Here is a 26321-nt window from a genome sequence, read left to right as displayed (position 1 = left end):
CAATGAACATTGTGGATTAACAAATTATATAACCTAGATGAAATGGAGAGATTTCAAGAAAGGCACAAATTAACTAAACCAGCTCAAGAAGAAATAGAATATCTAAGCAGACCCAAAACAAATAACAAGATTGGGTCAATAATCATAAAACTTCCCACGAAGGTTAGTTAAGGCCCAGATGGCTTCACTGGTGAATCTGACTAAATGTTTAAAGAAGAAGCAACATCAACAATTCACAAACTCTTCCAATAAATAGAAAGGAACGCTTCTCAACTCATTCTATGAGGGTACTATCACCCTGATACCAGAACCAGACAAAGACAGCACACACACACAGGCACGCACAAATACAGACCAATATTCCTCATGAATATAGACATAAAAATCCTTAAAAATATATTAGCAAATACAATTTAGCAATATAAAAAAGAATTATCACCATGACCAAGTGGGGTTTATGTGAGGCTGGTTCAATGTTCAAAAGATATAAGGCTGGTTTGGTATTTGAAAATCAATCAATGTAATACATCACATTAGTAGAACAAAAAGGGGGAAATCACATGATCTCAAATGATGGAGAAAAGTCATATGATGAAGTCCAATACCCTTTTGTGATAAAAACACTCAGAAAACTTTGAAGAAAATTTCCTCAACCTGCTAAAGGGCATCCATAAAACTTCACGGTTAACATCATGCTTAATAGTAAAAGACTGGATGCTTTCCCTTAAGATCAGGAATAAGATAGGAATGTCTCTTCTTGCCACCTCTACCTGGAAGTTCTAGCCAAGGCAACTGGGCAAGAAAATGAAATAAAAAGTATCCATACTGGAAAGGAAGAAATAAAACTACCTCCATTCAAGACAACACGATCTTGCATATAGAATAATCTAAGGAATCCACTAAGAAACTATTAGATCTAATAAATGGGTTCAGCAAGGTTGCAGGATACAAGGTCATATAAAAAGAAAAAGGGTTCTCTATACACTAGCAATGAACAATCTGAAAATGAAGTTAGGAAAACAATTCCATTTACAACAGCATCAAAAACAATAAAATACTTAGGAATAAATTTAACAAAAGTAGTACAAAACTGATACCCTGAAGGCTATAAAACATAGTTGAGAGAAAGTAAAGATGACTTAATAAATGGAAAGACATCCCATATTCACGACCAAAAGACTTGTATTGTTACGACGGTAACAGGCCCCAACTTGATCTATAGATTCACTGCAACTCCTATCAAAATTCCAACCACCTTTTTTCCCCCTAGAAATTGGAAAGCTAATCCTAAAATTCATATGGAAATGCAAGGCACCCAGAAAAGCCAAGACAATCTTGAAAAATAAAACAAAACTGGAAGATTCACACTTCCTACTACAGAGCTACAATAATCAAAACAATATGGAACTAGCATAATGATAGACATATAGATCAATGGGATAGAGTCTAGACATTAAACTTTACATTTCTCATCAACTGATTTTCACCAAGGATGCCAAATATTTCAATGGGGAAAGAGCTTAGTCCTTCATCAAATAGGGTTGCAAAAGCCAGATATCCACATGCAGAAGAATGAAGTTGGACCTATATCTCACACAATGTACAAGAATTAACTCAAAATGGATCAAAGAATGAAATGTGAGAGCAAGAACTATAAAACTCGTAGAATAAAACATAGGAGTAAATCTTCATGACCTTGGATTAGGCAATGGTTCTTAGACTATCTATTAGTCTATCCGTATGTCAGTCTAATAAAGCATATTAGTGTATTAGATTCAGATATTCGGAGCCTATGCTTTCTTAGACACAAAGGGTACAACTTACAAAGAAAAAAATAAATAAATTGGACTTCATCAAAATTAAAAATATTGTGTTTCAAAGAACACTAGCAAGAATGTGAAAAGACAACCCACAGAATGGTAAAAAATAATTGCAAATTACATTTCTGATAAGGGACTCGTATCTCTAATATACAAAGCATCCTTATATCTTAATAATCAAAGACAAAGAGCCCAATTTACAAATGGGCAACAGATCTGGATAGACTGCTCCAAAGAAGATAAATAAAAATAATATGAATATAAAAGGACCAATGAACACACAAAAAGATGCTCCTCATCATTAGTTACTAGGGAAACGCAAATCAGCGTCAGGGCACAACACCATTTCATACCCAGTAGGATGGCTATCATAAAAAATACGGACAACGACAAGTGTCGATGAGGATATGGAGAGATTGAAGCCATCATACGTCACTGGTGGGAATGAACATGGTACAGTGTTTTGAAAAACAGTTTGGTAATTTTTCAAAAAGTTAAGCATAGAGTTACCATATGACCCAGCAACGGCATTAAGTACGTAAACAAGAGAACTGAAAACATGTCCACACAAAGATTTGCACACAAATGTTCATAGCAGCATCATGTATCACGGCTAAAAGCGGGAAGAACCCAAATCCATCAACTGATAAATGGGTAAATGCAGTGTGGTCTCTCCATACAAGGGCTGCTACTCAGCCCTAATAGGGGTGAAGCAAAGGAGCCTGACGTTTGCACACATGGACAAGCCCTGAGAACATCACGCCGAACGAAAGAAGTCAGACACAAAAGGCCACACATTGCATTATTCCAAATATATGAAGTATCCCGAATAGGAAAATCCAGAGACAGAAAGTAGAGCAGTGGTTGGCAGGGGCTTGGGAAAAAGGGGAACGAGGACTGACTGCTAATAGTTATAAGGTTTCTTTGTGGGTAATGAGAATATTCTGGAATTAGATGGTAATAATGGCACAACATGAGAAAACACTAAAAACCACTGGACTGCACACTTTAAAAGGGTGAATTTTATGTATGTGAATTATATGTCAATAAAAAGGAGGAGGAGGAAGGGGGACGGGAAGGGGAAAAGAAGAGGGAGGGGTGAGGGGAGAGGTAACCATGGTGAGGAATGGGAGGAAAGATAGCAAAGCAAAGGTGGTCTTGGGTGATGGGCGTGCAGGTGAGGCTCTTCCTTCTAGTTCTCTATCTTGTTAATTATGACCATCTATTGTTCTCTGTAATGATAACTACAAAATCATCTCCGCTCCTACCCCAGGGTGGGACTGAGTGTTGCTTCCCTTTCCCGGGATGAGGTATGAAATCCGCTCATGGCGGTGCTGGGCTGAAGAATGAGCTCTGGCAAACTCGTTTTCCATTCTCACGCAGCCTCCTCACTTGAGCAAAGGCTGAACCTCACTGGGGCCTGTTGCTTCCCGTCCCGCTGACCCTGCTGCCACCCGCGGGCCTGCCCTTCACCGGCCACGGCACCAATTCCCAGCTCATCGCTCTGTTTTCCCACTGACCCAACTTCCTGCTGGGTGGAAAATCCCTCTTTCCCCGCTCCTGCGGTCCCAGGCTCAGGGGACACGTGCAGACTATCTGAGCCCTACACGTACAAGTAAATCATTACGCTCTGTGTACCAGCGCCGAGAATTTAACAGATGTTCACTTTGAAAATTCCTTCAACAACCCAGTAAAGTAGCTATTGCTGGTATGATCACCATCTGAGGAACCTGAAGCACAAAGAGACTGAAATCTCACCCAGAAGCACTGAATTGTGTTTGGGCTTCAGGGTCTGAACCCAGGCTGTCAGGCCCCACTGCACCCGCTCTGAACCACTTTGCTATCTTATCTCTCCTCATACACGTCTTGTCCAAAAGACGTAGAGGTTTCATAAAAGACCCTATGCAGCTATAGATTTCTGGGTTACTTACTACGTATTCATGGGTGACAGTGTATTGTCCTTTCACTCATGCAAACACTGTATTATGTGCAAACCTTTTATTCTTACCAGTTTTCTGCCAAATTAATGTCACAGTATTTGCACAGCACATGTAACAATGTGATTATAGGTTTTCTAGGCTAGGCCAATGGTCATGGGGTGGGGCTTACTGGCAAAAAAAACCAACAAAAAACAAAAAACTAGTGATCCAGACATCCCTTTGAGGGGCGTGGGAGGACACATTTATGGTCAAATCATTGAGCAACTCTCCCAGATCAGCATTCTACCACCTTAGGGGGTGAGTGGAAGAAAACATGCACCCTAGTCAGTGACCCCTCTGCTCATGGGGAACTGGGGATAGATACCCGTGCAGGTCAGAGTCTTCTTTAAAAAGTGATTTGGAGTTGGTCTAAGACACATGGGCAAGAGTGGTCCTGACATTCTATTGCTAGGGTCACAGGAATTTGAGCCTGCAAAGGATGTAGTGGTAGCATAATCCAAGTCCCCAATCTGGAGGGACACGTAGGAAGCTCCCAGCTCAGCTCCCTCCGCAGGTAACCAGTGGTAAAGCTGCCCCCCTCCAATTACCCACATGTACTTATGCATCCAGTTTTTTTCATAACTGGATCATATACGTAATGTTTATAACCTTTATTTTGCTTTATAATCAGAACTATTATTTTAGTTTCTTCATTAGTATCCCTTTTAAGATATACTAAAGTTATTGCTAATGTTTAAGTTGTTTCCATTTTTTTTTTTTTTTTTTGTAAACAGTACTGCTGTAAATGAACATTCTCTTTGACACATCAGCGATTAAGATCTTAGGATAAGGTCTTGGATGTGGAATTGCCGGGTCAAAGGTATGCACATTCTTAAAGGTGATAGGAAGCTCTCTGGAGAGTTCTGAGCAGGGGAATGATGTGACTCAATGTGGATTTTTACAAGATCATGCTTGGGTGCTAGCAGCAGAATGGACCACAGAAGGCAAGCAAGGAAGCAGGGCGACCACTCGTAAGGCACAGGTGACTGACTTGCACTCAGATGGAGGCAGTGCACATGGGTCTGAAGCAGTTTGGGCACAAAAGCAACAGGACTGATGGGCTGAATGAGGGAGTTCAAGGAAAAACAAAAGTCAAGAGTGACTCCAGGTTTTGCTCATTTGAATGTATGTGGTATTGTTTACAGAGAAGGGGAAGGCTGATGGAGGAACACAGATGGGGAAGCTGGAGGAGGAACAGGTGTGAGGAACAGTGATGGGGAAGCTGGAGGAGGAACAGTGTGAGGAACAGTGATGGGGAAGGCTGGAGGAGGAACAGTGTGAGGAACAGTGATGGGAAAGGCTGGAGGAGGAAGAGGTGTGAGGATCATCGATGGGGAAGCTGGAGGAGGAACAGGTATGAGGAACAGTGATGGGAAAGGCTGGAGGAGGAACAGGTGTGAGGAATAGTGATGGGAAAAGCTGGAGAAGGAACAGGTGTGAGGAACAGTGATGGGGAAGGCTGGAGGAGGAACAGGTGTGAGGAACAGTGATGGGAAAGGCTGGAGGAGGAACAGGTATGAGGAACAGTGATGGGAAAGGCTGGAGGAGGAACAGGTGTGAGGAACAGTGATGGGAAAAGCTGGAGGAGGAACAGGTATGAGGAACAGTGATGGGAAAGGCTGGAGGAGGAACAGAGAGAGGAACAGTGATGGGAAAGGCTGGAGGAGGAACAGGTGTGAGGAACAGTGATGGGAAAGGCTGGAGGAGGAACAGGTGTGAGGAACAGTGATGGGAAAGGCTGGAGGAGGAACAGGTATGAGGAACAGTGATGGGAAAGGCTGGAGGAGGAACAGGTGTGAGGAACAGTGATGGGAAAGGCTGGAGGAGGAACAGGTGTGAGGAACAGTGATGGGAAAGGCTGGAGGAGGAACAGGTATGAGGAACAGTGATGGGAAAGGCTGGAGGAGGAACAGGTGTGAGGAACAGTGATGGGAAAAGCTGGAGGAGGAACAGGTGTGAGGAACAGTGATGGGGAAGGCTGGAGGAGGAACAGGTATGAGAAACAGTGATGGGAAAGGCTGGAGGAGGAACAGGTGTGAGGAACAGTGATGGGGAAGCTGAAGGAGGAACAGGTATGAGGAACAGTGATGGGAAAGGCTGGAGGAGGAACAGGTATGAGGAACAGTGATGGGAAAGGCTGGAGGAGGAACAGGTGTGAGGAACAGTGATGGGAAAGGCTGGAGGAGGAACAGGTATGAGGAACAGTGATGGGAAAGGCTGGAGGAGGAACAGGTGTGAGGAACAGTGATGGGAAAGGCTGGAGGAGGAACAGGTATGAGGAACAGTGATGGGAAAGGCTGGAGGAGGAACAGGTGTGAGGAACAGTGATGGGAAAGGCTGGAGGAGGAACAGGTGTGAGGAACAGTGATGGGAAAGGCTGGAGGAGGAACAGGTATGAGGAACAGTGATGGGAAAGGCTGGAGGAGGAACAGGTGTGAGGAACAGTGATGGGAAAAGCTGGAGGAGGAACAGGTGTGAGGAACAGTGATGGGGAAGGCTGGAGGAGGAACAGGTATGAGAAACAGTGATGGGAAAGGCTGGAGGAGGAACAGGTGTGAGGAACAGTGATGGGGAAGCTGAAGGAGGAACAGGTATGAGGAACAGTGATGGGAAAGGCTGGAGGAGGAACAGGTGTGAGGAACAGTGATGGGAAAGGCTGGAGGAGGAACAGTGTGAGGAACAGTGATGGGGAAGGCTGGAGGAGGAACAGTGTGAGGAACAGTGATGGGGAAGCTGGAGGAGGAACAGGTGTGAGGAACAGTGATGGGAAAGGCTGGAGGAGGAACAGGTGTGAGGAACAGTGAAGGGAAAGGCTGGAGGAGGAACAGTGTGAGGAACAGTGATGGGGAAGGCTGGAGGAGGAACAGTGTGAGGAACAGTGATGGGGAAGGCTGGAGGAGGAACAGGTATGAGGAACAGTGATGGGAAAGGCTGGAGGAGGAACAGGTATGAGAAACAGTGATGGGAAAGGCTGGAGGAGGAACAGGTGTGAGGAACAGTGATGGGGAAGCTGGAGGAGGAACAGGTGTGAGGAACAGTGATGGGAAAGGCTGGAGGAGGAACAGGTATGAGGAACAGTGATGGGAAAGGCTGGAGGAGGAACAGTGTGAGGAACATTGATGGGGAAGCTGGAGGAGGAACAGGTGTGAGGAACATCGATGGGGAAGCTGGAGGAGGAACAGGTATGAGGAACAGTGATGGGAAAGGCTGGAGGAGGAACAGAGAGAGGAACAGTGATGGGAAAGGCTGGAGGAGGAACAGTATGAGGAACAGAGATGGGGAAGGCTGGAGGAGGAACAGTGTGAGGAACAGTGATGGGGAAGGCTGGAGGAGGAACAGAGCGAGGAACAGTGATGGGAAAGGCTGGAGGAGGAACAGTATGAGGAACAGTGATGGGGAAGGCTGGAGGAGGAACAGGTGTGAGGAACAGTGATGGGGAAGCTGGAGGAGGAACAGGTGTGAGGAATATCAATGGAGAAGGCTGGAGGAGGAATAGGTGTGAAGATATGCTGGCGATGGACATCAAGAGTTCCGCCTTGGCTGTGCTCTTGGAATGCCCACCAGAAGTCTGTGTGGAAATACTGTTAGGCAGGTGGAGAGCTCAAGGATGAGGTCAAAGCTGGAGGCAAACTTTTTGGGCTCATCTGAGTAAAGACGGCATTTAGAGTTATGGTATTAGATGTGATCCCTTAGGGAAAGCTTACAGATAGGGAGCTTCGGGTCCAGTCCCAGGCCATTCCAACATTCAGAAGTCTAGCAGGGGATGAGTCAGCAGAAGAGCATGAGACGTAGCTAGTGTGGTCAGAATAAGAATCAGGAGAGTGTTCCGTTTTGGTTTCAGGCTTGAAGACATTTTACAGGGTGACAGGAGTTTGGGTTCAGGAGTAGGCTCTTCAACAATTTAAATGCACATGACCCTCTCCTCAGCATTCACTGTTTTTAGCAACAGAATTTTATATATATATATGTTTATACATGTTTATCATATATAAACATATATACACATAAACATAAACATATATGTTTATATATGATATGTTTATACATATATATATATGGTTTGAAGTGGTGCTTTCTTCTATATATGATTTCATGGTTTTCTTAGGAGACATTACTGTGTCCTCCAATATTTCTTCAAAATCCCCTTTCTGGTTTCCTCAGAGGCCCCTTTGGAAGCCTCCTCCTCCTCCTTCTCAAGAGACAGCACAGCAGATAAGACTTGCAAGGTTGGAGAACTGAGGATTGCAGGTGGGAGCTGACAACCTGGACCAGGACAGAACAGGAGCCCCCAAGGATGCCCCCATTCTAACGTCCAGGAACTATGGATACGTGAGGTTATACGGCAAAAGGGAATCAAAGTTGCAGATGAAATTAAGGTTGCTAATCAGCTGACCTTAAAATAGCAAGAATATCCTGGATTATGTGGGTGAGCCCAATGTATCACAAGAGTCCTAAAACCTGGAAGCAGGAGGCAGAGGAGTCAGAGGGAGATGTGACCACAGAAATAAGGGCTACAGAGATGCAAGGCTTTGACAATGGAAAGGGGGGCCCCTAGAAGCTAGAAAAGGCAAGGACATGGATCCGTCTCTGGAGCTTACAGAAGGGAACGCAGCCCTGCTGACACTATAATTTTAGCCACAGAGACCTGTGCTGGACCTGTGACCCACACAACTGTAAGACAGTAGATTCCTATTATTTTAAGCCATTATGTTTGAGGGAATTTGTTACAGCAGCAGATAGGAAACTAGTGCAGAAAGCATTGCTCCCCAGACTCAAGGGAAAGGACCCACAACAGAGAGTGAGTGGGCCACTGTGCTGAGTGCTACTGAGTTTGGGTACAATGACAATGTAAAGTGACCACTGAATTGAGCAACACAGAAAGCACTGGTGACATTGACAGGAGCCTGTCCATGCAGTGGTAGGACTGCAGCTCCACCAAGACCATGGGGGAGGGGAGGGGCAGGCAGCAAGTGTGGACACCTGCTCCAACGGGGTTCCCTGTTTTAGGGGTTAGAGGACTGGGGGCATAATATAAGCAGGGGAGGAAGGTCTAGTAAGGCCTTACGTCACACTGAGCATGCACACACAGGGACTAACAGCCAAGGACAGAACTGGTGATTCAGGACAAGGGACACCCGCAGGAGTGAAGCCCCTGAGACCCCCAACACCAATGCCATCTCCAGCACGAAGCCCTCTGGGATCTCCCAGGCTGATGAAATCTGTTGGTTACTTCCACCACCGTCATTCTGAAAGTGTGTCTAACACACTTCCTTTTCAGGATTGTCACAAGTGACTTTTTCTACTGACAGAACACAATTTTAATAAGAACAGAGACACATTTATTGGTATGACTGCCCCCTTGTTGCTCATAGTTAGAAAGGCTTTCTGGAGTAGGAGGAAGCAGACAGCAGGTGTGGAAACAGCGTTGTGCAAATCAGACATCAACTGCAGCCTCTTACCGACGCCAGAAAGAGCAGCGCACTTTGAAGACTGTATTTCCCAGCTAGAACTGTAAGCCTCTACTGAAACGGTACTCGAACGTCTAAGTTGTGTGCCTTCGCAAACAAAACATTCAGAGCCACCAATCTACCGTATCCAGTATCCAAGCCACCGGCCAGAGGCTCCCTGATCCTTGTCGGCCACGGGCTCGTCCAGGTCCCACGACCTACGACGTCGTCTCAGGCACCCCAGCTCTATCTTACCCATCTTTAGAGCCAGTGCAACATGCACACACACTAGGTTCCCAACAAACATGTGCTCAGCAAATGAACGCATGAAGGGATCTTTTGGAGAAATCGTGTTCGGAATTTACAGTGTTAATTATATTGGAAAAAAAAAAAAAAGACCAAATATCCACAGTTTAAAATCAGAATGTACCCAAAGCTTCAAGTGAAATTAGAAACAAGCTGACAAACAGGACCCCAGGAACGATAACAGCAGAATGTATTTATTAATACTGATGGTATTTACCTAGTTCATCTTGACAGAAGCTGCCTGGGGGGTTGGTATACTTCATGGTGCTCACATCTAATTTCCAGTTGTGCTTTGTGCATCTAACAGACCTGCATGAAAATAAAAACTGTACTTAGGTTTGTGAAATGGTGAAAATAAAATTAATCTTACTAAGCTTACATGCATTATTTTGCAATGAAATTAAATTAGGTGCTTGAACACCAACGATGTAAAAGGAAGACCGTTAGTAGATGATATTCAATTGATAGTCATAGCCAAGGAAATATAGAATAATCATCATGAGGTGATTTAAAAAATGTAGATTTAAAAAAAAGTAAATAAAGTAAATAATGAAGTTAAATTCCATGTCATACAGGTGACACGGGTCAGACAGGGATCAACAGAGCGGAGAGAACAAAGTGGTCTTCAGGGACGGTTCGCTAGGTAAGATCCAACCGGAGCCAATACGAGGGAAGAATGCAGTAATCAACGTGTGTCTCTGGTCTACACTGGACTCTGGAACAGGGTACTGAACCCAGTTCAGCTCAAGTTTTCATTTTTCAAAGAGAAAGGATTTCCTTATCATTTTAGGGCATGGTTTATCTAAATCATGAATTTCATATAAAGAGTAAATATTTTTAAGATATAAGTACCTCGTGTGCAAATTTGCTGTTAACCTGTAATGCAAATTTAACTGAGCGTTCTGTAGTTTTCATTTGCTAACTCGGTAAACCTATCCCAGAATGAGAATCAGATTGTAACAAAACAGGATGTACAGTAATTTCTTTTTTCCATTTCTTACCAGAGCGTTGAAGGGGGTGTGGTGGTTGGGGATGGGTTCGAAACAGTTCTATTTTTTTTCCTCTTTATTTTGCTAGTGTTTCTAGTGAAGTTTTTTATTTTTTTTTAACAGTAAAGAATTTAAAAAAAACCCAAATATGTCTCAAACCAGAGACATCAGATGTTTTAAACGAAAAATGTCTGTTTTAACATGTAAGTGAACTATGCTGATTTTTTTTCAAGTTTCATTCTATCTGGAATTTTTAAATATTCTTCTGTAGGAATAAGGCAAAAAGCATGAGTCACACTTCGATTTATGGAGGGTTATTTTGTGAGATCTCCTTTCTCATCAGTGAGTAGCCGACAACCCTCCAAAAATTAAGAGAGAACATTCCAGATGTAGCTCCTGAACATTCTGGGCCATTCAAGGAGGAACCTGGCTGGACCATAAATGCTCAGAGGTGGTGGGCAGGCAGGAGAGCAACAGCTTCCAATGCAAGAGAGGTTGTGAAAAACTGCTGGACTTCAGAAATGAGAACCACAGCTTACAAGGGCTACCTACTGATCTAGGTTGGGTGGGAAGAAGAAAAATGCCTGAGGTGCAGAGGGGAGAAGAGGTAGGTCATTGTTCTCGACCATCCCCTAGAAGAGAGTGCTTTTGCGGGTGATTCTGCACAGAGGACGTGAGAAGGGTCGCCAAATTTGGAGAGGTGGTTGGGGGAGTGCAGTGTCTAAGTTACTCGGGGGACTTGGTTTCAGCAAGTAAATGGTTGGGGAGCTGCATCTGGGAATAAAGGGGAGAGCTGCCGGCTCCCCGCGCACAGGAGAGATGAAAGTGCTCTCTCTGTCAACAAGACAGGGTGAAGCTGGGAGGGGAGGGCGGGGGCCCAAACAGGATAAGATGTTTGTCCAGGTCACTGAGCTCGTAAGCAGTGCAGCCGGGCTTCTGACCAGGGCTGTGAGAAAGATTGTGATCTCAGTCACTAAGCTGTAACACTTCCTTAAATGACTGGCCAAGTGGGCACCGTGTGAAAGGAGACAAGCAGCGGAGAGAAGAGAAGAGAAGCGGAGTCTCCAAACTGCAGTAGTCAGAAGACCCCAAGCACCTGCAGAAGTTCACCCGTGACAAAACCACCCAAGTCTGAGGGCCCCCTAACTGAATCCACTGAGAAAAGGGAAGGCAATCAAGATTGGGCTGTCAGCAAATTACCAAGAGGTTCTTCCAGGGCAGAGCTGTCCGCTACAAGGACGTTCCATGTAATACTTGGGACACATTTATACTAAAAATAGACTCATTGTTTATCTGAAATGCAAATTTAACAGGGTGCCCTGTATTTTAATCTTCCCAGCCTAGCCACCTAATCTGAGCCAGCAAGCTACAGGTGCAATGGTGATTAATTCCAAAAGAAATCTAATCGTGTGTAGGCGGGGCCCTGAGACCAAACACGCACTGAAGTGAATCTGTGTGCCGCTGTGAGAACATCCCAGCCTCTAGTGATGGTGTTCTGTACAGTGATAGCAGGCGCTGTCGGACAGCTGCCCAGCTCCTTCTGAGCGCGTAAGCACTAAACTGCCCACAAATGACCTGACAAGTAAGACCGACAACACGCAACACACGGAAGATAAAATCCCAAGATGGGAATGACGGAAACAACACTGGTCAAGTTCGGCCAAAGCAGAGCTTAAAAATGGGGTTGGCTTGGCATGCACTGCTAGTGCTGGGAAACAGGCGGACAACGTGTTCCCCCCACCCCGAGCTCTCCCTGGCTCCCCCAGGCAGTGCACTGTACATCTAGAAACAAAACAAAACCTCCCCATTCTGTCACTGCTCCTGTGCTGGGGTGCAAATTAACAGACAGGTTTAATCAAGGGGCCAGTTCTTCCAAGAAGTGATCAGAAGAGCTGCTTCTGGGGTGGGTACAGTGGGGGTGCTGGCATGTCTATTTCTTAATCCCAACTAGGCTGGCCAGGGGAATTCTACCTGCTCTCCGGGAGGGTCTGGAAAAGTGCCCCCACCCAACACACACACTTCTGGGGCAGTGGAAAAAGAGACGTACTGGAGGCTGCATGCAAAAGCAGGCAAATGCACAGCCAGACACTCACGCCCACACACAGATACACGTGCCCCAAAGCTTCAGCATTCATCAAGCCAGAGGTCAATCTTCCAGTTCTCAGAAGAGAAATGCACATTAAGAAGTGCTCGGCTTGTCCTGCGGGTAGCTTTGGAGGCTTGACCAAGGCAGGGGCAAAAAGGAGAGGAAAATTAAGTAAAGATCATACAATTTTGTGACCAGAGAGATGCCCTCAGTGAGCACAAGTAAAAATTATGCATTTCCTAGGGAAAGTGGTTTGTTGAATGATTGATTTAAAATGTCTAATGAGCACATCTCCTGCCCAAATCTAACTGTCAGCGTGATCTCCAGGGAGAAAGCAACAGAAGTGTCGGTACCTTCCATCCAAATCCTCGATGTCTTTTATGAACAGGCCTCCTTGATGCTTACACATATTCTTGCACGCCTTCAGGCGAGTCTTACTCTTGTAGAGGATGTAATCTTGGCCAGTGCTCTTATTGCGGAAGAAATTGATTCCTTCCTTCAGATTGGCAACTTCGACGGGAGACAGACACAACAGGATCTCCGCTGTTTGTTCAATGCTACTAAGAGGCAAACATTTTGAGAGGAAAGAGCAATAAGAGATCATAATCTCTTGGAACTGGCAACTCTAAACCTTTTTTTACCATAATACCTTGTAAACCCCTCCCTCCAAGTACCCAGGCTCCTGGCTCCCCGACGGTGCCCTTTCCGCCCCCCTGGCCATGTACGCTTTACTTGCTGAGTGCTGGTCTCTGCCTTCCCCAAGAACGAAAGCCCCTCTCACTTGCCTGCCCATAGTCTGCTGCTGCCTCTCCCTGGAAACGTGGAAAGAACGGTGGTTCCTCTCTCAGCTTCTGTTGCTCATTTGCTCCCATAAGGTATGCAAGAGAGGGTGTGTAGCCCAGTTCACCATCAATTCCGTTGAACCGCTTCCTCTCTCTGCCACACCTCCTTCAGAAGTACAACCCTCTTCACCTCTAAGAACCCACTCTGCTCTCCCCCACTTCTGAACTTTTGCATCTGGACCTGATGCTTCTGCCAACAACACAGTTCCTCTCCTTTCTCCACTGACGGTCACCCTTTAGGTCCAAATATAACTCAGTCGTCACCACCCACCCCCCGCCCCCACCTCGGTCGAGCCTCCAAAGCTCCCCCCAGGACAAGTTTGTTACTCCTCGATGTGCATTTCTATTCTGCAGAACATTATAACCTTGTACCCAGCACGGTGCCCTTACTTACATGCAGACGCTTTTTAAAACACTATCTTCTCCACGCTTCTCTCCCTATCACTTAGCAGAGGTATGTCTTTACTAGCTAGCTATTTAATGAACTAACTCTCCCACTGCACTCATCTGAATACTTTATATCTAAAACCTACGTCCACAGTAAATGAAGCATTTGGATCTTTCCTGTTTGTTCAGGGAAACTACAGAGGTTGTACTTTTCAGACCCCAATTTCTAAACAGACTCTATGATGCTAGTCTGAAACATAATATAATTTTTGCCAAGAGAAGTTTCAAAATATCTTTTTTGCATATGCTGCATATATTTGTGTGGCATGAAATCTGGGTGCATGTTGCTTAATTTTACATTCCATTCCAAACCAAAAGTGGCCAAAATTTTCCTCACATGTTAACTTAAAACTGATTTAGCTCAAGTACGTTTGTGGCATTTTCACTTTCATTTTTAGAAGTCCTGCAAATTTCTTAAATGGGAAATAAAAGTAATTTTTAAAAACACACCAAGATAGAGAATAACAGGGAAGCTTCTTCCACGTTTAAACTGATAAGGCACAGCCCTCTAATAGAATATGATCTACTTCTTCAAAGAAGATTGTCTTCATCACTTCTGTCCCAAATTCTTGGTAATTCTGCTCACAACAGATCTCAATATTTCCAAAAATGTTTTCTAATATATTTGATAGGAAAGAATCCATTCATGCCTCATAAATTTTTTTTAACTTTGTTCTTATGAGTACAAATATCTGACATCGAGCCACAGCAAACACTGACACAATTTCCTAGAATAATTTGTCTAAAAGTGTATAAGGGGACGCTTGGGTGGCTCAGTCAGTTATGCGTCTGCCTTCGGCTCAGGTCATGAACTCAGGGTCCTGGGATCAGGTCCCGCATCAGGCTCCCTGCTCAGCGGGAGTCTGCTCCTCCCTCTGCCTGCTGCTCCCCCTGCTGTGCTCTCTCTCTGACAAATAAATAAATAAAATCTTAGAAAAAGAATAAAATAAAAGTGTAAAAGGAAAACCTCCCTAAATAGTGTTTTACTTGATTGAGTGAACCACTTAGCCAAAGTTCTATGCTAGACCCTAAGGCCTTGCATGCACCATGCAAAGCAGGCTGAACTAACTACATCTTTGTTTACCAGTTCTGTGAGAAATCACACTGGAACCTAAGGTAAACGAAAAAAATGTGACAGTTGAGGGTTTGAGATGGTGGCACAGAAGCATCCTGAGCTCACCTCCGCCCTTGGATACAACAAATCTACAACTACATATGGAATAATACCCTGGGAAGGAGACCTAAAAACTGGAGCGACAGAGTCTCCACCAGCACCGAGATGGGTAGAAGAGGCAGAGATACAGCTTTGCTAAGGAAAAAAGCCACACTCCAGGTGTCGTATTCCATGAGGGCAAGAGAGCTCAAAGGTACGGAATTTTCCCCGAGGAGTGAGAGATTCAAGCTCCACATTAGGCACCCCATAGATCCTGCACAGGAAAGATGAGTCCCCAAAACACCTGTCTTTAAAAATCAATAGGTGATACGTCTAGGACAACTACAATACTGTAGGGAAACGAGCACTCACTCTTAAAGGGCTCATGTGCAGACTCACTTGGTCCAGAAACCAGCAGAAAAACACCAGATTTAAAAGTGCATAGGGATGCCTGGGTGGCTCAGTTGATTAAGTGTCTGCCTTCAGCTCGGGTCATGATCCTGGGGTCCTGGGATCAAGTCCCAGGGGAGTCTGCTTCTTCCTCTCCCTCTGCCTGCCACTTCCCCTGCTCCTTCTCTGTCTCTCTCTTTCAAATAAATAAATAAAATCTTTTTTTAAAAGAGTGCATAGACCACAGGTGAAGGAGACCCACTTAGTAAACTTGGAGCACTCGCCAGAGAGGCAGGCAGTAGCTGGGCCTCTCCCTGGGGACTGAGACACACTGGCAGCAACAGTTTTTGCTCTCATTCTGCCATGCGGGTGCCATTTTAGAATCTTCCCTCTAGACTGTTAACACCAGAAGGTGCACCATGCTGAGAGCGCCATACAACCCTGCACCTTGGCAGACCTCATGCCAACAGGACATTAACCCCACACATCAGCGTGCTCACAGCAATCCTCCCTGGACCTAGCATCCAGCTGGGCTGGAAAACAGTCCAGCCCACCAGCACACCTGCAGCAGTCCTGACCAGGCTTACGGCCAGCCACAGGCACATCCAGAGCAATGAAAGATTCTATGTTCACGGATGGGAAGACAATATTGTCACGATGTCAATTCTTCCCAGATTGATCCACAGAATCAACACAATTTCAGTCAGAATCCTCTCATGTTATTTTGTGGATATCAACAAACTGATTCTAAAATTTATATGAAGAGGAAAAAGACGCAGAATAACCAATACAATATTGAAGGAGAAAAACGAAGTCAGAAGATTAAAACTACCAGACTTCAACACTTAGTATAAAGCTAAAAATCTACAAATCAAGACAGAGTTGCAAAAGAAAACACAAATAGGTCAATGGAACAGAGTAGAGAGCCTAAAAATAGATATACACAAATACAGTCAACTGATCTTTGACAGAGGAGCAAAGGCCTTGCAATGAAGAAAAGAGTCTGGTGCTGAAACAACTGGATATCCACATCCGAATGAATAAACCTACACCGTACACTTTTTACAAAAATCCATTCAAAATGGCTCAGATACCTAAATGCAAAATGCAAAACAATAAAACTCCTAGAAAATTACATAGAAAATCTAGATGACCTTGGGTTATGACTTTTTAGATACAGTGCGTAAGATTTCATCCATGAAAGAATTACCGATAAGCTGGGTGTCATTAAAATCAAAAACTTCTGTTCTGTGAAAGACATTGTCAAGAGAATGAGAACACAAACCACAGGCTAGGAGAAAATATTTGCAAAAAAAAATATCCAATAAAAGACCGTCATCTAATTAAACAAAGAACTCTTAAAACTCAACAATAAGAAAACACAATTCGATCAAACAATGGGACAAAGATCTGAAGAGACCCCTCACAAAAAACATACTGGTAGCAAATAATGTATGAAAAGCCACTCAACATCAAATGTCATTAGGGAATTGCAAATTAAAATAACAATGGGATACCATTACACACCTATTAAAATGGCCCAAATCCAGAACACTGAAAATATCAAATGCTGGTGAGGATGTGAGGAACAGGAACATTCATTTACTTCTGGTGGGAATGCAAAATGGTACAGCCACTTTGGAAGAGAATTTGGTGGTTTCTTATAAAACTAAACACACTGGGGATGCCTGGGTGGCTCAGTAGGTTAAGTGTCAGACTCTTGGTTTTAGCTCAGGTCATGATCTCAGTCAGGGTTGTGAGATTGGGCCCCACTTCAGGCTTCACACTCAGCATGGAGTCTGCTTGAGAGTCTCTCTCTCCCTCTTCCTCTGCTCTCCCTCATTGCTCATTCTCACTTTCTCTCTCTACAGTAAATAAATAAAATAAAAAAAAAAAAACAACTAAACATACTCTTACTAAAACGATCCAATAATCATGCTCCTGGGTATTTACCCAAATGAGTTGAAAACATATCCACACAAAATCCTGCACATGGATGTTTATAGCAGCTTTATTGTCAAAATCTGGAAGCAGCCAAGATGTGCTTCAGTAGGTGATGGACAAACAAACTATGGTCCATCCAGACAGTGGACTATTACTCAGTGTTAAAAATAAATGTGCTATCAAGACCCAGACAAACATAGGGAAAACTTAAATGCATATTACTAAATGAAAGAAGACAATATGAAATGCCTATATATGGTATAATTCCAACTATATGACATTCTAGAAAAAGGCAAAACTTAGAGACAGTGGTTCCCAGGGATTAGGGGTGAGGGGCAAAGGAACAGGCAGAACACAGAAGTGAATGAAACTATTCTGCATGATATCGTGGTAGACACATGTCATTATATATTTATCCAAACCCATAGAATTTATACAAACTGACACACCGCCACCAAGAACGGACACTAATGTAAACTACAGATTTGGGGTGATAATGATGTGTCAATGTAGGTTCATCAACTGTTTAACAAATGTACCACTCTGGTGTGGTACGTTCACAATGGGGGAGGCTCCGTATGTGTGGGGCAATGATATATATGGAAACTGTGTACTTTCTGCACAACTTTGCCATGAACCTAAAATTTCTCTAAAATATAAAGTCTATGTTAAAAAAAAAGAAAAAAGAAAAAAAGAAATGAACTATAAACCCAAAAGTACACAGGGTTGAACCTTAAATGCATATTATTAAGTGAATAATCCAGTCTGATTAGGCTACATACTATGTAATTCTATTTACATGGCATTCTGGGAACGGCAAAACTATGGAGACAGGAAAAAGATCAATGGTTACCAGGTGTTCGTTGGGGGGGGTGAGGTCAAACAGGTGAAGCACAGGAGATTGGTGAAACTATTTTGTATGATACTGTAACAGTGGGAATGACATTACACATTTGTGAAAAGCCACACAGCTCTATAGAACAGGGTGAACCTCAATGTAGGCAAATTAAAAAAAAAAAATCATTTAGAAGGTGGCGGGATCCTAGGAAAGAATATAGACTAACAGGAGAATTTGTTACAAATGCATGAAACAACCTAACTGAAATGGGTGAGGAGAAAAGGTGGGGCCAAGTACCTTTGGAAATGAATGGAGTCTGTAAGACTAAAAGACAAAAGGAATAGCGCATCACTGTTATACTCTAGTTGACAATGCTGTTTTGCATAGGGGACTGGATTAACAATAATGATCCTTCTGTACATATATAGTGCAACTGCACAATTAAATAAATGAGCGGCAAGGGAGAGAGCTGCGTTTATCTCAGTTGGAGTGGGAATCTACAGAGAAGCAAGGGGAGAAAGCTAGAAGGACTGGGGTGGTAATGGATCAGAATCAGACACGTCAGTATGAACTCATGTTTAGCTTAATGGGGATACTAATGGATACACATAGAAAAATCTGTGGATATGTGTGTATATACTAGTTAGTATACGCAAATCTACTGGCTCAGTAGCTGAGAGGGCCAAGAAGCAACAATATCCCAGGGCAACAAGGACACCTGGCAGCCAGATCTTGGCGTCTAATATCACTCTCCAATAAAAGAAACCAGGGCTCCTTAGAGAGAAATGGCTGATTCTAGGACAAGGAAAGGAAATACACAAGGTGAGCCTAGACCATCTTGTCGGGCCAGAGAGTAAGAAAGTGCAAACACACACACTCAAAACCAAAAACCAAAACCAAAACCCCCAAACAGCTATATGGATGGGGTTACGACAAAGAAACAAAGGGTTACCTAAAAGAGCACCCAGTGGTTAAAGCCAGAACATTTTGGGGAAAAAAATAGTACTGAATTATAACCCAAGGTATAAAATAAATTCCATGAGGCCATCTGGTATAAATAAATTACTGAATAAATAAATGGGGGGGAGAGATAAATCTTACAGAATAATTTAAAATAATTTATGTGTATACTTAGCCTGACTCAAGGAGGGGGGACATAAATTCTTACCCCTTAAATGTGGGCTAGGTATAGTGATTTCCTTTCAAAGAACACCTCTTGGGAAGGAGGGAGAAAGAGAAAACAACTTCACAGGGGAGAAATGTGACAAACACTACCTCATTCGGGTGCTCGAGGTCAGTATCAACAGTGATAAATTATGTTACTATGTAACCTTGATGTGATGTGATGTAATGAAATGGCACTTTACCTCCGTGATCTTCCTCCCCAAAACCCATAACCTTAGTCTAATCTTGAGAAAAACAGCAGACAAATTCCAATAAAGAGATGTCCTACAAAATATTTGATCAGTACTCCTTGAAATTATCAAGATCATAAAAAACAAGGAAAGCTTGAGAAACTGTCCCAGCCAAGAGATGCCCAAGAAGACATGATGATTAAATGTAATGTGGTATCTTAGATGTGATCCTGGGACAGAAAATGACATTAGGTAAAACTAAGATGTAAATAAACTAGTTAAGAATAATATATCCAACACTGGTTCATTAATTGTAACAAACTTGTCATGCTGGTGCAAATATTAGTAATAGAAGAAATTGGGTGTGGTATATATGAAAACTATTTAATAGCCTCTCAATTTTTCTGTAAATATTAACAATAAATACAAACAATAAAGTGTATTTAAAAAATAGGGGCGCCTGGGTGGCACAGCGGTTAAGCGTCTGCCTTCGGCTCAGGGCGTGATCCCGGCGTTATGGGATCGAGCCCCACATCAGGCTCCTCTGCTATGAGCCTGCTTCTTCCTCTCCCACTCCCCCTGCTTGTGTTCCCTCTCTCGCTGGCTGTCTCTATCTCTGTCGAATAAATAAATAAAATCTTTTAATAAATAAATAAATAAATAAATATTATCTTGTTTCAAAATTTGTAATAGTTAATTTATTTAATAAAACCAAAAAACATAAAATTTAATGGTTTAAAATACAGCCTGATAAATAAGGCAAAGAATAAAGTGCATTCAAAATAAAAGAGTGACCTAGAAGAAAATATAGGCAGTAATCTCGTTGATATTGGCCTTAGCAACATTTTTCTAGATATGTCTCCTCAGGCAAGAGAAACAAAAGCAAAAATAAGCTATTGGGACTACACCAAATTAAGCTTTTGCACAGCAAAGGAAACCATCAACAAAATGAAAAGGCAACCTATGGAATAGGGGAAGATATTTGTAAATGATAAATCCAATAAGGGGTTAGTGTCCAAAATATGTAAAGAACTTACACAACTTAACACCCAAAGAAACCCCAACCTAATTTGAAAATGGGCAGAGAACCTGAAAAGACATTTTTTCAAAGACATCCAGATGGCCACCAGACACATGAAAAGATGCTCAACATCACACATCAGCAGGGAAATGCAAATCAAAACCACAGTGAGCTACCCCCTTACACCTGTCAGAATGGTTAATATCAAAAAGACAAGAAATAACAGTATTAGGGAGAATATGGACAAAAAAAGGAACCCTCGTGCACTGTTGGTGGAAATGTAAATTGGTGCAGCCACTATGGAAAACAGTAAATTAAAAATAGCAACACCGTACAATCCAGGAACTCTAGTAATGGGCATTTACCCAAAGAAAATGAAAACACTACTTTTCAAGATATAGGCACCCCTATGTTTATTATAGCATTATTCACAATAGCCAAGATATGGAAGCAACCAAAGTGTCCACTGATAAATGAATGGATAAAGAAGATGTGGTGTATACACACACACACACGGAGTATAAATAGTGGAATATTACTTAGTCATAAAAAAGAATAAGATCTTGCCATTTGTGAAAACATGGTGGACCTAGAGGGAGTTATGCTAAGTAAAAGAAGTCAAAGACAGACAAATACCATATGATTTCACTTGGAACCTAAAACACAGAACAAAACAAACAAACCAAAGCAAAAACGGACCCATAAATAGGGAGAACAAACTGATGGTTGCCAGAGGAAAGAGGTTGGGAAGGCGATGGGCAAATGGTGAGAGGGAAGGGGAGATACAGGTTTCCAGGTATGGAATGAATAAGCCACAGGAATAAAAGCTACAGCATCGGGAATATAGGCAATGGTACTGTAATGGTGCTATATGGTGACAGATAGGAGCTACACTCATGAGCACAGCATAAAGAATGATGTTGAGGGGCGCCTGGGTGGCACAGCGGTTGAGCGTCTGCCTTCAGCTCAGGGCATGATCTTGGCGTTATGGGATCGAGCCCCACATCGGGCTCCTCTGCTATGAGCCTGCTTCTTCCTCTCCCACTCCCCCTGCTTGTGTTCCCTTTCTCACTGGCTGTCTCTATCTCTGTCAAATAAATAAAATCTTTAAAAAAAAAAAAAAAAGAATGATGTTGAATCACCATGTTGTACGCCTGAAACTAATGTTAACATTGTGTGTCAACTATACTTCAATTCAAACAATTTTTTAAAGGATAATCCTCCTCCCCTGACTTATTGGGAGGATTAAATGAAATAGCAGAAGAACACTTAGTGCTGCAGGATGTCGTTTATCTGAAGCACCAGGAGTAGTCAAATTCACAGAGACAGAAAGAGGAATGGTGGCTGCCAGGGCTGAGGGGAGATAGAATGGGGAGTTACTGATAGTCATATAGTTTCAGTTTTGCAAGATGAAGAGAGTTTTGGAGATGGATGGTAGTGATGGGCACACAACTTGTGAATGTTAATTAATGCCACTGAACTGTATGCTTAAAAATAGTTAAGATGATATATTTCATGTTATACATATTTCGCCACAGTTTTTAAAAGAAGCACTTAGAGCATTGCCAGGCAACTTTTGTTAATCTAAAAAACAAAAATAGAAGAGTGAGCTACTTACAGGAATGATAGGAAAACAGAAACAGGAGATACAAAGAAAGTGGGTGGGGAGGGAAGGTGGTAATTGTGAGGGAGAGTTGAGAAGAATGTTGTCAGGAAGCAAACTGCACTCTCTGACCACAATGAGCCATATTTTTCTCCCTTCCTGGTGTAAAAGCCTAATGCTTTGGGAGCAGAATAAAATACTCATTTAATCAGCTAAACATATAAAATGTATTGTTTTTATTATGACAATTGTATAAGACATTTTCTGTCTTCACAGTTGTGCTGAATGATATGAGATTGCCAAGAGTTGACAGTTTTTGCAAAAAGTTTCCGACAGTTTAATCTATTATACAGAGCCAGTGTTCCTATTCTTACCATTTTAAAAACTTAAAAAAAACCGAGCTCCTTCATTTGTCTATTAGGGCATACTCTACATTCACACAGAACTTTGTGGTTTTCCAAGTCTTATTTAATCAGAATCTCACCAGTCATCAACATAAACCCTTGAGGAGAGTATTTTTACAAAAATAAATGGCCTTTTTACAAGAAAGTAAAGATAAAATAATAAATGACAATAACAGACAAAATAGTAATAACATCAAAGATCTAAACCACACAAATATTGAACTGCACCATGCATGTATAACCATATATATAAAACCATCTGCCCAACAACCACAGAATGCACGTTGTGCATTCAGTGGCTTCACACAAGTTCTATTAAATTCAACGTAGGAATCATTTCAAACTTACAAAAAATTTTCAGATAATTGAAGTGGAATAAACAATTCCCCCAACTCATTGTATAAGGCTACTTTAATCTTTTTTTAAGGTAATCTCTACACCCAACATGGGGCTTGAACTCACAACCCCAAGACCAAGAATTGCATGCTCTACTGACTGAGCCAGTCAGGCACCCCAAGGTTACCTTAATCTTTAGGACAATATGAGAAAAATCATTTAGAGGCCAATTTTACTCATGAACATGGATGCAAAAATTCTAAAATATTCACAAACCCAGACCAGAAATATATGAAAAAGATAAAATATCATAACCAACTAGACTTCATTCCAGAAATGCAAGGTGAATTTAACATTAAAAAAATTAAGAGAACTCTCCACAAAAACAGATTCAATGAGAAAAGTCATAAAATCATCTCAGTAGACACAATGGTTAAAGAAAATTACATCTATTCATGCCAAAAATTCATAGCAAAATAGGAAAAATCCTTATCTGAGAGAAAATATGTAAACCAAACCAACCAAACCAAGCCAAAACCTACAGCAAATATCCATAATGGTGAAGCACTGAACACTTTCCTTGGAACCTAGTAATGAGATATGGATGCTTCCAATTACCGCTTTTATTCAACATTGTACTGGAAGACCGACCCAGGACATTAAGGCAAGAAAAAGAAATTTAAAAATATAAGAGTTGGGAAAAAAGAAGAAAAAGCTTTCAGGATTTGAAGGCAGACCGTATATGTAAAGCATCCATAGGAATACACAAATAAATTATAAGAATGTATGAAGTTAAGCAGAGTTGCTGAGTATACAATCAAGCAGTTTAAAAGCCAATCTATTCTCAGACCAGTAGGGAAAAAAAAAAAGAATATTCAAAAATTTAAAAGATAAAACTTACAATTGCATAAAATATGAAATATCTAGGAATAAATCTAGCAAAAGATGTGATGATGTCTATGGAGGAAATGATAAAAACTCTATTGAGAGACATTAAGAGAGACAGTAAGTAGATCTGTAAGTGGAGAGTTTTACTTTGTTCACTGATTGGAAACTCAATATTATAAAGATGTCAATCCACTCCAAATTAATTCATAGACATAATATAATCCAAATCAAATTCCCAGGAAGCTTCTTTGGAGGGAGTTCGTTTTGTTTACATCATAAAAACTTATTCTAAAACATTCTTGAAGAAGAATAAGGGAAGATTTGTCCCAACAAATATCTCGACTTATTTCAAAGTTATAATTATTAAGATAGCATGATATTGACGCAATGATAGATAAAATATACCAACGAAAGAACAGAGGGCTGGAAACAAACACATATCTACAGTAACACTTGAAAAGGGACATTGTAGGGGCGCCTGGGGGGGCTCAGTTTGTTAAGCGTCTGCCTTCGGCTCAGGTCATAATCTCAGGGTCCTGGGATCGAGTTCTGCATTAGGGTCCCTGCTCAGTGGGAAGTCTGCCTCTCCCTCTCCCTTTGCCTCTCCCCCTGACCCCCACTTGCGCTCTCTCTCTCTCAAATAAACAAAATCTTGAAAGAAAGAAAGAAAGAAAGAAAGAAAGAAAGAAAGAAAGAAAGAGAAAGAAAGAAAAGAAAGAAAGAGAAAAAGAAAAAGAAAAAGAAAAGTGACATTGTAAAACCATAGGGGAAGGACAAACTTTTCCATATGTGTTGCTGGGATAATTTGGAGTTCATATTGAAGAAATAAATTGGCCTCCTGCCTATAGTATAGACAAAAATCAATTCCAGGCATATTAAAGATCTACATTTAAAAGGCTAACAATATACGTATACACCTTTTTATGTTTTGAGTTCATTTTTGTAACTGATAATGAACCCAGGAACCCTAGTGTAGCTGGGCAGTGCAAAATCATTAACATTATAATGGTAGTAAAATTGTGGATAGTAGTATTCAGGTCAGTAAAATTTGTGCGAAACAAAACTTGCTATCGGATTGTAGCCTTGAGTCTTACTATGTTTTGTTTAGATTAACACCTTTATTCCATATTGTTCAACAGGATACAAAGCTCAGCAGGAAAGGAGAGCCAGAGAAGTGACAGGGAAGCTACAGATCACAACAGATTGTGAACTCAGCCAAGCACAGTGGTGGCCGGGCCTCATTGCTACAGGGACCTGTTCTAGCTCCATCCATGTTGTTAAGCTAAGCGAAATAAGTCAGTCAGAGAAAGATGAATACTATATGATTTCACTCGTGTGGAATTTAAGAAACAAAACAAACAGGTATAGGGAAAAAGAGAGCAAGAGACAAACCAAGAAACAGACTCCAAACTACAAAGAACAAACTAATGGTTATCAAAGAGGAGTTGGGATGGGGTGATTAAATGGGTGATGGGGATGAAGGAGAGTACTTGTTGTGATGAGCACTGAGTGTTGTATGGAAGTGCTGAATCACTAACTTGTACACCTGAAACTAATATACTCTGTATGGTAACTGGAATTTACATTAAAAACTTAAAAAAAAAAGAGGTGTTTCAGACAATATTCATGTGTAAGGGCAAAAACCTCAAGAACTATATTCATGACTAACTGTATAACAGGTTTAGTTTCTGTTCTGTGGAAACTGTAAAATATTCCAACAAAGGGTTTTAATGTGGATTTTTTTCTTTTACACACATGCTGTTGATTACTAAGTGTAATAGTCTGATCACAACACTGAATAAACGTGTCTTAAAAAAAACAAAAAAAGGCAAGGGCCCCCGGCTGGCTCAGTCAGTAGAGCATGGGACTCTTGATCTCAGGGTCATGAGTTCGACCCCCCCATGTTGGACATGGAGATTACTTCAAAATAAACTCTTGGGAAAAAAGGCTAACAGTAAAGTTTTTGAAAGATAATATAGGAAAATGTCTTCGTGATCTTGGGGAAGGGTGGATTTTTTTCAACAAAACACAAAAAAAGCACCACCCAAAAAGAAAATTATTGGCATTTCAGACTATATAAAAAGAATAACATGCTCATCAAAGGCATTATAAGAGAACGACAAGACAAACCCCCACATGGGGCACTTACAATACACATATAACGAAAGCCTTCAATGCAGAAACAGAAGAACTTCTACAAATCAGTAATAAAAAGACTCCACAATATACAAGATAAATGGACAAGCACTTCACAAAGGAGAATATTCAAATGGTTAATAAGCATAAAAAGAGGGCTCAACCTAGTAATTGGGGAAATGAAAATTAAAACCACACTAACATACCACTACACTTACCAGAATGACTAAAATTAAAACAACTGAAAATACCAAGTGTTTATGGGGAGTAATGGAAACTCTCATATAACACTAATGGTTCAGTCACATGGAAAACAATGTGACATTCTCTAATAAAA

The 26321-nt window shown here is 41.9% G+C and overlaps 1 protein-coding gene across 9 annotated transcripts in view; it reads right to left on the bottom strand.

Moving 5' to 3' along the window:
* The window catches only part of LOC123794250 (cytidine monophosphate-N-acetylneuraminic acid hydroxylase), a 119352-nt gene that overhangs the window by 68935 nt on the left and 24096 nt on the right, over positions 1–26321 (bottom strand). For 5 of the 9 annotated variants that reach the window (XR_006780158.2, XM_045800492.2, XM_045800484.2 and 2 more), the window contains 2 exons: positions 12981–13187; positions 9770–9861 (listed from right to left, as the gene is read on the bottom strand). Coding sequence is in view for 8 of the 9 variants with exons in the window: in XM_045800492.2 (XP_045656448.2) it covers positions 9770–9861; positions 12981–13187 (299 nt within the window). In the remaining variant the exon portion in view is untranslated. Of the gene's footprint in view, positions 1–9769; positions 9862–12980; positions 13188–13412; positions 13677–26321 lie in introns of those variants that run through there. The other 4 variants (XM_045800487.2, XM_045800486.2, XM_087858116.1 and 1 more) reach the window with 2 other exon arrangements.

This window comes from Ursus americanus, chromosome 32, assembly GCF_024610735.1.
Source record: "Ursus americanus isolate L20-20 chromosome 32, mUrsAme1.1.p, whole genome shotgun sequence".
Taxonomy (NCBI): domain Eukaryota; kingdom Metazoa; phylum Chordata; class Mammalia; order Carnivora; family Ursidae; genus Ursus; species Ursus americanus.
This window is presented reverse-complemented; position numbering and strand designations above follow the sequence as displayed.